The sequence below is a fragment of the Coloeus monedula genome (genome assembly GCF_965178545.1).
Source record: "Coloeus monedula genome assembly, chromosome: 1".
NCBI lineage: Eukaryota > Metazoa > Chordata > Aves > Passeriformes > Corvidae > Coloeus > Coloeus monedula.
The window spans coordinates 19657973-19672386 of NC_138781.1; the positions used below are offsets into that span (position 1 = coordinate 19657973).

The 14414-nt window shown below is 35.8% G+C and overlaps 1 protein-coding gene across 1 annotated transcript in view; it reads right to left on the reverse strand.

Annotated features, from left to right (window-relative positions):
* The window catches only part of MALRD1 (MAM and LDL receptor class A domain containing 1), a gene marked incomplete at both ends in the record, with an annotated part of 232350 nt that overhangs the window by 117066 nt on the left and 100870 nt on the right, over positions 1-14414 (reverse strand). Inside the window, one exon of the mRNA XM_082296361.1 lies at positions 1547-1792. Within this exon, the coding sequence (XP_082152487.1) occupies positions 1547-1792 (246 nt within the window). The remainder of the gene's footprint in view (positions 1-1546; positions 1793-14414) is intronic.

Here is a 14414-nt window from a genome sequence, read left to right on the forward strand (position 1 = left end):
TCAGCTTAGGAGAAAAAATTACCAGATCCCATTCCTTGTGCGCTTCTTATACCAGGAGTAAACTGGTTGTAGCAGCTTAAGACTTGGATGGGCCTATGTAGAAATCTGGGATCACTTCCATGTTTTCCAGCTACTTTGATTATATGTCCCCCCTGCTGGACAGCAGTAGTTGCAATTCTGACAATACATCATACAATAGCCACATCATGATAAATTTCAGGATGAAGTTTCCTGAAAGGTAATCTTCAAAATAGCAAGTCACACTAAATAAAAACTTCTGAAACATGGAAAAGACCTTTATGCATTTATAAATCATTAGGTATCCCTAATGGTTCATATTACCTTTTATCATTTTCAATTTACCTATTATCATTTTTACTCTGTATGCCTATTAATGCACATATAAATTATTTAGTCAGAGGAAATTGCAAAAAGAGATGCCTACAGTCAATATTTTTCAAGACTGATATGGTCCTTGAGTCTTCCATCTTTATTTTTAATCAGAAGTATAAAAAATTCTCCCAACTTTTCAAATTCATTTTTTTAGTTTGTACAAATAAGAAATGTGTATTTCACATAAACATAAATGTAGTATAAGTAACACACTTAAATTTTAATTGCACATCTATTAATGTTTCTATATGAATTAGGCAAAAAAATTTTACTTCACTAGATATTGCATAAACGAATGGGCTCATTCTAACTTTGACACTTCTCTGGCTAAGGTATGACCATAGATGTTTGCCATAGTATTATGGGATAAGAAATTTGCTTTTTTTCCTGAGGTCAAGCGTATATTTAACAAGTGTAGTGAGGTATTTGTGATAATACCTTAAACATATATATTATTAGACAGTGAAGATGAATTATTTTTCTTTTACATATTTTCAAGTTTATTGGATTTTGTCCTTCAGCAGCTCGTGTAAACATTCAACAAATACTACCACTCCTTTGTGCAACTCTGCTGTGAAATATTTCAATTTAAGGTCAGTTCTGAGGTCAGCCTTGGTAATGTCTGCCTGAGCTATGGGACCTTCAAAAGCAAAGGATGAAGGCACAGAGCTTGTAGCAAGAACATGAACAGATAACTGAGTGCTTTGGCCAAAAAAAACCAGGAGATGCACTAACAAAGGGGCTTTGTTTGTTTAAATTTATTTATTTATTTAACATTATCTAAAATTAAAGTATGAATAGTCACTATGGGAAACTGTAAGCTTCCTGGAAACAACCTCAAGCTCTGGAGGAGTGGGACCCAGTGAATCTCAGAGCTGAGCTAACTCACCCTTACAAATTGCAGACAGACCAAACGCCTCTCTCCAGACAAGTATCAAATTATTTTGCCTGACTCATATGAGAAAAAACCTAAGATTCAATTGTCCTAAATTAAAGTTATTGTACAATGGTAATTAATATTTTTATATTGTAACACATCTAATTCATTAAAAATGACAGCCTGATTAGATATTTTAGTACTCCCCTTCTGCCTGTGAAGGTATGAAGCATTTAATGAAGGCAATTATACCTTGTTTGTGAACTAACAACATACCAGTTCTATTTCCAAGCGTGTGGTCCCCGGGAGGTCTAAGACTTTGAGGTGAGCCGACCCCTAGCACCCAGTTAAAATTGTCAGCCAGGGAATTTTGCCAGCCACATTTGCCATTCTCAAAGGTGCAGGAAGTTCCGCATTTACTCTCGTCTGTATTATCCCCACAGTTGTCTTCAAAATCACAGCTTTGTTCTGGTCTGTAACACTTGCCATTCTGGCACTGCCTATGGCCATGTGAGCAGGAGCCTGAAAAGAGAATAATGAGGGTGTCCTGGTGAATCACAGTGCCATGCATCCCAGCAAGGTTACTGGAAGGTTACGTTTCAGAGAGCTTAATATTTAGTGGGAGGAGGGTGGTCCAGAGCACTTTAATTAAAATCCTTTGGTTCCCCTGAAGTGCCAATCCATTATCAGTTTATTTCTTTTGTATTTTGTCAAGTGATTGCCTAAATAAATGACTGTTTCCCTTGTAAAGCCTCAGAGGGCAAGCTCCAGCCAGGCATTCCTTCACTAACAAAGCTTTCTAGTCTGACTTAATTGCTGACATTCTCCTTTCATGTGGTGTTGGATTAAATCATTTTATTTCAGCTGCAAAGTTGAGCCTACTTTAGGAGTCCTAATTTGGAAGAAGAAACTTTTCGGGTTTAACTACAGAGGTTTGCCTTTTAATGGATTTTTTTTTTTTTGAGTTCAGTAGGTTGGCGGTGTCCTTTTTGTCCAGTATTCCTGCCATTATTTAGGGATAATTCTGCTATTGTACAGCCTAAAGATTGTAGGACTCAGATCACAGGATCTGTTTCCAAGTTTCATGTTTTCATTTCAGATCAGTTTCTGCAGGACTCTGAACAAAACATAGCAACTTTAGTACATTCTGTAATCAAGAAATGAAACAGAAAATTCTGAAATGGACCCCTTCCCATTTACTTTGTACATTCTGCTCTGCCAGAAATAAATTAACAAGCATAATTTTACTTAAAAATAGAAGCATCAATATATTAGCTCAACAGAAAAAAATTTGAATATATATATGTCGAAAAGTTGCACAAGTACAGGGAGAATCTAAGTTAATTGATACTGAAAATAACATGGTGCTAAAAACTTGTTTCCATTACCACTGTATTAATTTAAAGGCGCTAAATGAAATTCACATAAGGCTGGATTTTATTAAGAGGTCAGAAAAACTGATTTATTAGTAAAAAGAGGATAAGAGATGGGGTATTCAGCGGTCATGTTGGCAACATCCATCCCATGGCATTTGTTTCAGTCAGACTGTAAATTACAAATACCCCAAAGTGAAAAAACATTGTCAGAACCCTTTGCTGTAGGTTTTGGGTAAAGTGAAAACAAGTCATTTTATTCCTAGATGTCAGCTAAAGAAAACAAGTGTTAACCTCTCCTTTTTAAGTAAAAATCCTCCTAATACAATCCTTATTAAAATAAATTTAAAATACAAATAAATATTGGAATATGATAGAAATATTTAGCAAGATTTCTAGGGAAAGTATTAATTTTTAATTCCTGATTTCTTATTAACATAAAAATATGTATCAGGCTTGATGATTCTGTTATTATTTGGCTTTTAACAGTTGCTCAGAGAAAGGACGAAAAATTTCTGATCAAAGAGACACAAGTAAGAATAAAAATCTCATACTGACTTGGAAAGTCAAGAACATCAGGAAAAGGTCTCCAGATCTAGAGACAAGATAAATGGGTAATCTGACCAGAAGAAAATAACTTTTTTGAAGTTCGCAACTACAAGTTTATAAAAGCATCAGTGTGATTTTTATTAGTACACAAGCTCTGAAAATGGTCCTGATCAAAAGAATGGTGCAATAGTATCGATCAGTCAGTGTCCATCAGAAACTTCTATCAATCTTCTTAAGAATTTCAGTCATATGTGTTGTATCCCAAGGGGTGACAGAGATTTATTATAAAGTTGCAGCCTAATTTAAATGAAATATATTTTTAGGAGCTAGTTATTATAATCCTATCTTTCTTTTATGGAATGGCAGTAAGAATTTAGCAAAACATTTTTTTTGTCAGCAAACTAGGAATTTAAATTTCAGGATGCAGTTCATGCCTTGAAATACTTTCCCTTGCAGTTCAGTGATCAATAATTGCAATAACTATTGAATTTTGAGGTCCCTTTGTAGCATTGCCTCCAATTTCAGGTTGAAAAAAAAAGCAGAGTTGAAAAGTGGAAGTCTTTGTTTCCTGAGGAAAACAAAAAAATCCATCTTGAATCCTGGCATGAATGAATCTTTTCAAGCATGTGTAATGAATGATATTACACTGCCTAACTGAGTCTGTAACGTGACTTGCTTCTGGATGTACTTCCATAGTATAGCTTCTCTTTAAATGACATTTCTAAGGCTTTAAAACTGCAGGGAAAAAACTCACCAAACAAACAAACAACCTCCCCTCCCCACAAAAAACAACCCTGAACCTACATGAAAAGGATTTTTTTTTTTGAGCTCTCTTCCTTTCTTCCCTACTTTTTCTTAATCCTAATTGTTCAAACACTCTGTTATATAGATTCCTGTGGGCATGAGAGAGATATTTAATCGAGAGAAACTTCTCCTTAACAAGGTTGAGTAAATTTTTCCTCCCATTTTTGTCCTGTGTGGTAACTGCATCAACACACTAGGCTACAGTAGATCCTAAGAGGCTATTAGACCTCCTTTCAGATAAATATCTTTTTTCTTATCTTTATACGTATCCTTCAGATAAATAATCTTTAAATTGAGGGGGATTTATACAACAGAGGAAAACAGCTGCACCAGTAAGTAATCCCCTTGTTTATTCAGCCTGAGCAAAATCAACAGGTGAAACTGCTATATTTTAAAATATGTAGTTGGGACAAGGATTAATCTCCTTATTTTATAACAGTGTTTCTCTTAAATATTCTGAAAAATAAAATGTACCTGCAAACATCAAGAGAAAAAATAAATTTTTCCTGAGGACAACCTGTCTTATTGTTGAAAACTGAGGCAAAGAAGGTCTCAAGTATTCAGCCTTTTCCTCATCTTTGGTAACTATATTCCCCCCCACATACAATAAGGAATGGAGGTTTTTCTTGCCCCTCCTTTTCCTATTAATGTATTTATAGAAACATTTTTTATTATTCTTTCCAGAAGTGGCCAGATTATGTTCTAACTGGGATTTTTTTAAAGTAGTTAAATTTAGTAAATTGTTAACCTTCTTAAACTTATTATATTTAATAATATCAACTTTGTTGTATTCCAAACCTAAACCAAATCAAATGAATGGGAGAGTTTACAATTATCAGAATAACCTATCAATAGGTGTGAAAATCTAGATCTGCTTCAAAAGATTTTTAAAATATTTTATTTACACTCACATCAATAGAAGCGTACCTTCTTCTAAATCAAAGCTAGAGCTCCTGGAGAACCATTATCTGGTATAGAGGCCAGAGTAATTAATCAGCAGACTAAGAGTGTGACATCCCAGGGATAGGGGCTCTCTGGATAATTTAGATCTCTGAGTTTTTCCCTGCAACAATTACTCCATTATCCTTCTTGCTCTGAGTTGACATTACTGTATGACTGAAATCTATGTGTCCTTAAAAAAATAATTTGTTAACAAGAACATCTTTCCTCTAATATCTTACCAGTACAGCCCAAGGACACCGAGAAAAGTGCTTTTATCACTGTTGATGATGCATAGTAATACTGACTTGTCAGTGCAAGAAAGTGAAAAATGCATCTCATTTCAAAAGCAAAGCTTTAGAAATTACAAGAATTTTCAAAGACTTTCAGATGTTGGGTTTTGGGAAAAAAAAAAGATTTAAAAAGTATTATACTATATCAGATTTTTTTTTTTTTTAAGGAAATAGCCTTTTTTTCTAGAATTGAGTGCAAACATTTGGTTTTGTAAGCCTTGCAAGTACCTTGACATATTGATTTGCATTGTGAACAACTGAAAGTTAGAAAAACAACAGCTTGAGATCATTTGCAAAAGAGACTTTTAGAAGAAATTGTTAACCTTCTAAGTCACGACCATTACAAAGAAAGAGCAGATGAAAGCTTCTCCAACAACCAAAACTTCCTCAACAGATTTCTTATCTTGTCCATTCCCACACACAAGCACAAGAAAATTATTTTCCAGTAATCAGATCCAGTAATATTCAACCTCAGAACCGAAAAGAACCAAAAACATAAACAGCAAGGTAGCCTATCACTGTTCTGTATTATTGCCTCCATCCACAACAGAGCACTGAAGAATCTTCTGTGTTCTGTTTGTTTGTACTTTTTTATTCAGAGTATTGGTTTTTATCAGTCACTCAATACCCTTTAAGACATAGCCAATCTGTGACACATTCAATGGGTCCTAACATGGTGCTTTACTTTATTTAATGTTACCAGAAATCCTGAGCTAAAGGCAAGATGGGCAACTCAATGCCTCTTCATACTGAGTTTACTGCATGTAAGATAAACAGGGCCATGCTAAAAGCAATATTATTAAGAGCAAAAGCTTCAGTTTCAGTTGCTTAGATGCATGTAAATGTGCATTCACTCAAAAGAAAAAAAAACCAGGTTTTGATTAGAGAAAGATACAAGGTCTTTTTAACTCCTCCACTCTTACAGTGCTAGCATACTAATACCTTCAGTAATAGAAATACTGCATACTTTCCATGTTGATTGAGTAATTCTACCCCTATTTTGTCTATAAAACATGCTAGTAGGTCAGCTTAAAAGGAAATCTTTAGTTACTTTCTTTAGGTGGTAAATCCCCATACTGAATAAGAAGAGACCCAGGGCTGGATTCATTGAAAGATACTCCTTCTATTGCAATAGCATCAAGATTGGTTTATTCCTTGCCAGAAAACTGAAACAAGATATACAATACATGTTAATACTGTTATTCCAGTGCTAGTCAGGTGGTTTATGTCTCCAACATAAAGAAAAGGACAAGCAAGGAAAACTGCTGTAACAGGACATATGCTTAATGGGAACAGTGATACATCAGTTCTTTTATAAAGTCTTCCCTCTCCAAAGGCATGTTGAAATTTATAACCTATCATCTTGAGGGTGGAAAAAGAAATACTAAGAGAACAGGAATCCACATCTAGTTTTTAAGCAAAGGTTTCTCAGAAAAAATAGTATTCATCATATGCATCTACTACAGTGAGAAATATTAATACTAACTACAGGGCAAAATTTAACTCACACACCTGAATTTACTCTTATAAAAAATCCAAAATAAAATTACATTGCACAAAATTTTGGTTTGCTCAAATAAATGAAATCTAAATATTTACTGCCTGAACTCCTTAGTAAGGGCACAGAAAGAAGAAACATTCCTTAGGTATCAAATCCACAATCTTAAAAATATGTCAAAAACCTGTAGTATGTCCTTTAGAAGTATAACTTGAAGCTCACATAAAATGTATTTTATAACTATAGACCAACATCTTGCCTGAAGCAAATCAATGTAACAGTGCTTTTATGAGAGCCTGGACTGGTGACATTTCTGCCTTAGACCCCCAAATGGTTTAGTTGTGACCTCTTGTTTAATGGTCCAACTTGCGATCTGATTTGTTTGGAGGGTGGAAGAAGGGATGGCATCTGCATTTCCTGGTGCCGAGAGCAGGCTCTGGTCAGTGGTTTCTGATGCATTTCTGATGGGAGAAAAGTCTGGAGATTGAATATGGCTTGAAGTAAAGCAGACACACATAAATCAGAACAGTTTGACCAGGAGAAGCAGATTTCACAAACTCTGAATGGCTGAGGTATGTCAGAAGGGAATTTCTACAAGGAGATCAAAGAAAAGTTGGTTAAACAGTGAAGTTAAAGCATTTTATGATGTTATAACTGAATCTGAAGGGGGAGAGATCTTCACTGGCTGCACTGGAATATGTGTTCATTTCATATTCTCCATCATACCCCAAGCTGTTTCCCAAAGCGTACAGTGGAAGGTGAAGCTGCACTGCAGTGATAAATCACCTTTGTACAACTTGCCAGAGCTGCTGGACTGTGCCCAGTAAATGTGACAGGTGGAAAGCACTTTCCTCAAATCCTACTCAAAGCCTGACCAACCAGCTCGAATTCACAGTCACAGCCCTGACTCTGAGACCAGATGGCAGGACACTGTCCTGGCCAGATTAAACTTTGGTGAGAGAAGTCAGTGGAGATGCAGTCCCAGAACCTGAGAAACACTGGCTCCAGAACTGAAAGTGTGAACAAAAGTGTGTTGAGAAACCTTTCTCTGGCAAATAAAGGCATGTAAAAAGACATAGGAAAGTAGTAAATAGTCTTTCTATCATACGTCCACAAGACCTCAAATGTTTTCCAGAAAATGGCATTTTCTTCACCATGTTAGACACTATGAGGTGGTCCAGTCAAGGCTTTAATTTGACAAAAGACTATTCAATATTCAAAGGGGAAGATAACAAGATACATCTATTATCAGCTGGGGATCTCTACTATTTACGAATGTCAAGTCCTTCCCTTAAATCTGTATTAATATTCAACAATACAAATGTAAACTACAAAGGAAATTGTTCTGGAAAATTCTCAGTTGTGTACAGAAGGGATTAAAGTGTGAAAGAGCTGCAAGAAAGATAATTTGCTCAGAATTTCTATAAGAAATTACAACATTTAAACACAGCTATATTTAAACTCTTCAGAAATATGTGAGTAAGAGTCAGGTGTAGGAGAAACTAACACTGCCCAAAACTGATTAAATTGAATCTCATGACCCCTATGAATCCTCATCTGTCATTGCGCAGAAGGACTAAATTTCAGGACTACTGTATTTGCCACATCCATCTGAAGAGGATATGATGATTAAAAGATTTCATTGATGTCTTGAACAGCCCTCCACACAAATTTAAGCCTCCACTGAAGACATCAACAGGAAAATGAAAAACGCCTAATGCTTGGTGGAGGAGAAAGATAACAACAAACTCCTTAATCACACAGTATCTTATAGAAATATAGCTTCAAATATGGTCAGCTTTCCCCTTTCCTCTTAGTTACACGTTTGTTCTCAGACAGTGAAAGAAAAAGACTAAAATTATACCCATAAAGTCAGCAAAAGTGCTTTGAGGTGAGGTTTTGAAAACAACAAGGATTACACTTGGCACTGTTATGCTGTAATGTTGCTACACTGTCTCCTAGTGTGATTAAGGAGATCTGTTCCTTTTGTTCCAGCCAGTATGAACAATTAAGACAAAACCATATTTTTATTGTTCTCATTTAACGTTAATCCAATCCAGTACAATCGTTTATTCCCAAAAGCATTAATAGCTTTATTAATGGCACCAGCATTCAGCATGTGTTCACGTTTATCAGCACACTTTGAGGTAAGCGAGTAGTAGCACATCTGCTTAGCAAGTGACTGAACATGGAAAGAGCAGAATAGTTCATGGTTAGAAAGATAACCCTGATGAAACTGTTTGATGCCACTTTACAGGATTTCCACAGCACTTTCCATGTAAGCTCTGCCATTCAGCTTTCCTCTGCTTGGAAAGGAAGGTAAGGGAAATACAGAGGAAAGTACCAACAGTCCTGAAACCCAAAAAACAATACTACGTAAACCCCTCATATTTATCTAACCCAAACCTTCATCTCTAAGTCAAATACAAGCCAAGTTATTTCTTACACACTCTTCTTTTGAAGCTTTGACAAATTCCTTGTTCTACTGCTTGTCAACAGAGTGGATCTCATGAGCAAAGTGGAGATTGGCAGCTGTCTTGTCCACAGCAACCACAAAGCAATCGAGTTTAAAATCTCTGTTGACAAAAGGAAAAGTGCCAAAACCTCATCTCTGGATATGAGGAGAGCAGACTTCAGACTGCTCAGGCAATTAGTGAGTTTCCCCTGGGAAAATGTTTTTGCACGTGCTGGGGTCCATCAGTGTTGGTCGATTTTTAAACATCACCTCCTAAGGGCACAAGAGCAGGCAATTCAATTCCCAAATGTCGAAAGTCAAGCAGGTGAGGCAGAAAGCCATCTTGGCTGAACAAGAATCTTCTCTTGGAAAAAGGGCAAAAAAGGTGTATGGCCAGCAGAAGCAAGGGCAGGTGAAATAGGAAGAATACAGAGATGCTGCTTTCCACTGTAGTGAATAAATTTGTGTGGCTAAAGCTCAGCTGAGCAGAGCTGTTGGGGACAATAAAAAGAGTTTTTTCAAGTATATTAATGGCAATCGACCCACTACAGGAGGAGGATGGTCTCCTTACAAACAGGGACAGAGAAAAGGCAGAGGTGTTCAGTACATTCGTTACCTCTGTCTTCAACATGGATGATGGACCAAGGGGGTTATCTGACTTTTAAGCAAAAAATGATTGTGGTCCTTCCACAGACAAGAATGCTTAATAAATTTTGACAGCTAACAGTCTTTTTACCACTTATTTGTGTATTAACTTTCTTTATCCTAACACTAAAGAGCACCCAGGCACATCTTGTGATAGCTGGGTACCTTGTGAAAGCTAAAATATCATTTTACTTGGAAGTCATATTCTGTTAAAAAATTCGAGAAAAAATATCAGAGAATGAAAATGAAGCTGTGCAGTGAGTTGCCTGAAATCTTTCTTGGTGTAAAACACAAAGTATAAACTTAAAAAACATTTGAGTTAGATCTTGTTTCCTAGATTTAGAGAAGGAGAATAAAGAACCACACTTGTCTTCAGTCTTAACCACACATAGAAATTTTGTTCCAGGACGTCTAGAAAATTCAAATGCCCAGCAAAGGTGTACTGCACTTAAGGTAAAATAGGACTAGATACTGTGAAATACAACTTTTTTTTCAGATTACTTTTGCTGTTGCAAGACTTAACAGTAGAAACATTCAATGTTTCTAAGAAAGCTCTGTACTGTAACATCATTTCTCTACTTTTAGATGTGTGAGAAAAAGAAAAGTAATTGCACACCAGTAAGAGTAATTTGTTATCTAGTTCTTGGAATGCAGAGCAGGGTTAGAGCTTTCACGTTCTCTGTTCACCCAAAGCAAGTCCAGCTCTGAATGTGTAATATGTAACACATAGGGAAAAGTCTAGTAATGAGAGCTAATAATGTCAGCAGCACTGGTGGGCCTGAGAAAGCTCGGATTTGGTAAAAGTCTTCTTACTTGGTTCTCCCAGTAGGGAGAAAATGAAAGAGCAGGGCTCTTTAAGAGGGTTCTCCTTTATAAATATAGTATCAGGAATTCCTCTTACACTTTTTGGAGCAGTTTGTTTATAAAAGCTATTCCCAAACCCTAGCTACTCATTGCCAAAAGGAATTACCAGCTCATACTATGAATGTAGATATAAATACCTGCCCTCACCTGCTGCTCAGAGGCTCACATCAAACTGCCAGCACTGAAAATTAATTTCTCCCGACCTTATATTTATTTGGATGCCTGCTCTGGGACACCTTTCTCAGAAACAAGTCTTTGGAGACCCAAGGGCTAAAGAAAGTTTTGAAGATGTTAAATAGTTTTGTGAAACCGAAAAACAAGTGCTGACAATGCCCTACCTCCAAGGACCTTAGATGACATTAATCATGTACTGAGATGACATTAATCACATTCTGTTGGCCAGTTTCTAGAGTTGAAATCATTTATGGGCCCAATCCAGGCTCTGCTCTCATCTGACTGCTGCTACAAAAAAATTTGTGAGCTTTAATTTCACATTCAAGGTATTAGGTCCGGGAATACCTAGAGGAAAAAATTTGTTTCTTTGACATAAAATTATAATAAATTATGGGAAATTTCTGCACATTATCTCTACTGAACATACTTTGTTGTATATTCAACTGTTGTAGTTGATTAGGGACTAAAATGTGTCCTAAATCCCCACAGAATACTGGAAAAGATATTTTTAACTCCTTTGAAATTACAACCTATTCTAAATTTTTATCATTATTTTTCAAATTAGACTGGTACAACTATATGGGATTTTCTTCTTTAGTTTAGCAAATGGGCACATTGCTTTCAAACCATTATGCAATCTAGTAAGTCTAGAGCTCAGAATAAAAGGAGATAAATCAGAGTCCAAGCTACCAACAAGGAAAAATGATCAGAAGAAACTGTAGAATTAAAAAGGTGGTACAAGGGCAGTATTTCCACTTAAATTGATAAAGTACGGTGATTATAATTACACACACTTGGAATTTGACAGGAAAAAGCTTAACAGAATTAGAAGATACACAACCAGAATCTGTAGGCTGTATATTTTTCTCCTTCACACTCAACAATTTTCATCATAACAGGTGGAGAATATATGTGGAACTTGAATTCAAGTCACCTGTATGAATGACTATAGTCAAAAGCAGTAGCTTCATATCAAGCTCCTAAACCAATCCACATATTCTACAGTATTTCCACCATTTTTCTGAAAAATATGGAAGTAATGGTATACTGTATCAGAAAGGAGAGAGAAAAAATAAACATGTCGATTTCTTAGTTTTAAAATACCATAATGAGAAACCTTTTGTATTATTTTATAGGTAAAAATGAAAGTTGCAACTTGCATGGAACTTCATTCTACTTACATCTGAGACTATATTGCTGTTCAGGTACTAATGAAGAAAAAAAATTTCACAACCTGAGGTACATAATTAAGGCAACTATAGACAGAATCAGTCTTCCAAAAGAAATTATAAGTCCTCTTTATAGGCTTGTTTTTGTTTGGGGGCTTTGTGGAGGGTCTTTGGTTGGGCTTCTTTAGGCTTTTGTTGTTGTTGCTTCAGGGTTAATTTTTTATTTTTGTTTGGTTTCAGTTCTGTTTTTATTTCTTTCTCTTCCCAGAACTGGTTTTAAAATGCTTTAGAAATTCTACTTTATTCGTTTCACATCCTGTTCTCTCAGGCAATGGTCAGTGCTGGCTGTTTCAAAGGAAGCTATAAATGCTTTGTTATTTGATTAGTTCTGCATAAAGAGATATTTTTTTCCTCTTTTCAGTAGATCATATTATGCACTGAAGCATAAAATTTTATTATTCTTGTAATTATATATTAGTTACAAAAACTGCCAAAGTTATTTCTATTTAAGTGTCCATAAACTTTTATAGATCTAATTATAACTGCAAAAGAGTGATGTAAGCAATATCCTTTGGCCTTTAGAGTACACTCCAGAGTTTTGAGCAATATTTCAAGTGAAAATATTTTTGGCAAATCTGATTTCCTGATTGTTCTATTACTTTGTGTATATTTATTTTAATTATGTTGATGACTGAATTCTATAAATTTTAATTTTTTTTGTGAAGTAGAAACTTGATTCAAAAATCAGTATGGAACAAAAAAACCACACCAACCAAAATAAAAAAAACAAACAAACAAGGTAAGAACAGAAAAACAGCAAGGCAATATTCCTTAATGTTTACTTATAAAACACAAGGGAAGTGTGCGAATTATGAGTTAAGAAACTTTGCCAGTGATACAAAGGTATTCAGGGTGATATAAGCAAGGAATAACTATGAATAATAGGAAAAGTCTTTTTGTGAAAAGGAAGTGGCTTAATGGGGCTGTACCCAGTGCTAGTTATGAACTGAAAAAACCTTCCTGACATCAGCTGCCATTGCAGGGCACTTACTTTCCTACAATCCAGCCCCAACCGGTGTGTCAGTTATTTTCTACAACTACAATGGAGATAAACAGTCACAGTTTAGCAAATTAATTGCATCCTGCGTGACAATGAAATGTGATGTTAATTGAGTTACACAGAATAACACAGTCCGTCTTTCACAGGTTGTGAAATCCTATCACTACCACTCCTAAAGAGTGACAAAGCACAGTACTGAAACTGTTCCAGGAACACAAAAGCCCAATGTTCAAAAAGGACAAAACAATCAAGGCTTTAGGATTTTTCAGGAAAGAGAGAAAAGAGAAAAAGAATAATTTTGTTACAATATCACTCTGCTGGTCATTCATTTCCTTACTGCTCTACACAGACCTGATTTTGTAATCCCAAAAGAGTATCGTGGATTTTTTTAAAAGTCAGAGAAAGGAAAACATATGGAATAGTTCCCATGTAAGAAATAAGTTGAAACTCCTTCAGTGTATAGTGTTGCATAAGGATGATTGCACAGAGAACAATATGGAGTAGGTATGTTTGGCTGTTCACTATTTTCAGTGAAAGGAGACGGTGAAAACAGAGTCACTTTCTCAGCCGGTGGCAGAACTGTACAACTTGCTGCAAAAAGTGAGAAGGGGCTATACTTCTGAATGTGTTTCCAGGGAAACTAAGCTCCATACAGAAGGCAAATACATTAAGGTTTAGTACATATCCAAAAACACATTTGGTTCATAAGGTCTCCTAAAAAGGAAATATTAGGAACATTAAGAGGAAGTATCATATATGTTCAGCATCTCACTGACATCAGTAGACAGGATATCAAGTGAAATGGACCTTGATGTGATTCTCTGTTAATATTTTTATATTCTCAACATTCTTAAAGACATGTTCCACACTTCAGTGAATTGCTTTTAATTTGCTGAAAATAACTGTCTTCTCTCCAAAACTGAAGTCAGCAGATACCAGTTCTGTAGTCTCCGGGAATAACTTTTCTTTATTGTAGCCTGCTAATCTGATCAGGCAGCCCTTGGCAGCTGTTGTATTCCCAGGTGAATAGTACAGAGACATGAGCAGAAACTCTGATGAAGGGATATGCAATTTTTATAGTCAGTAACAACACTGCAGGAGGGAAGGGATACAAAGAAGAGAGGAAAACCAAATTTAGAGATCATGGAAGTTGTTGTGAAATCCATGATGTCTCTTTGTAAACAACTGTAAGTATAAGATATTACTCATGGATAACTTGTGGATAACTATTCCACCATTAACCTCCACGGGCTGCCATGAAACAGCCTAACTCACAATGGTATTCACCAAAGGCTGCAGGGGAATCTCTGCTCCAGCACCT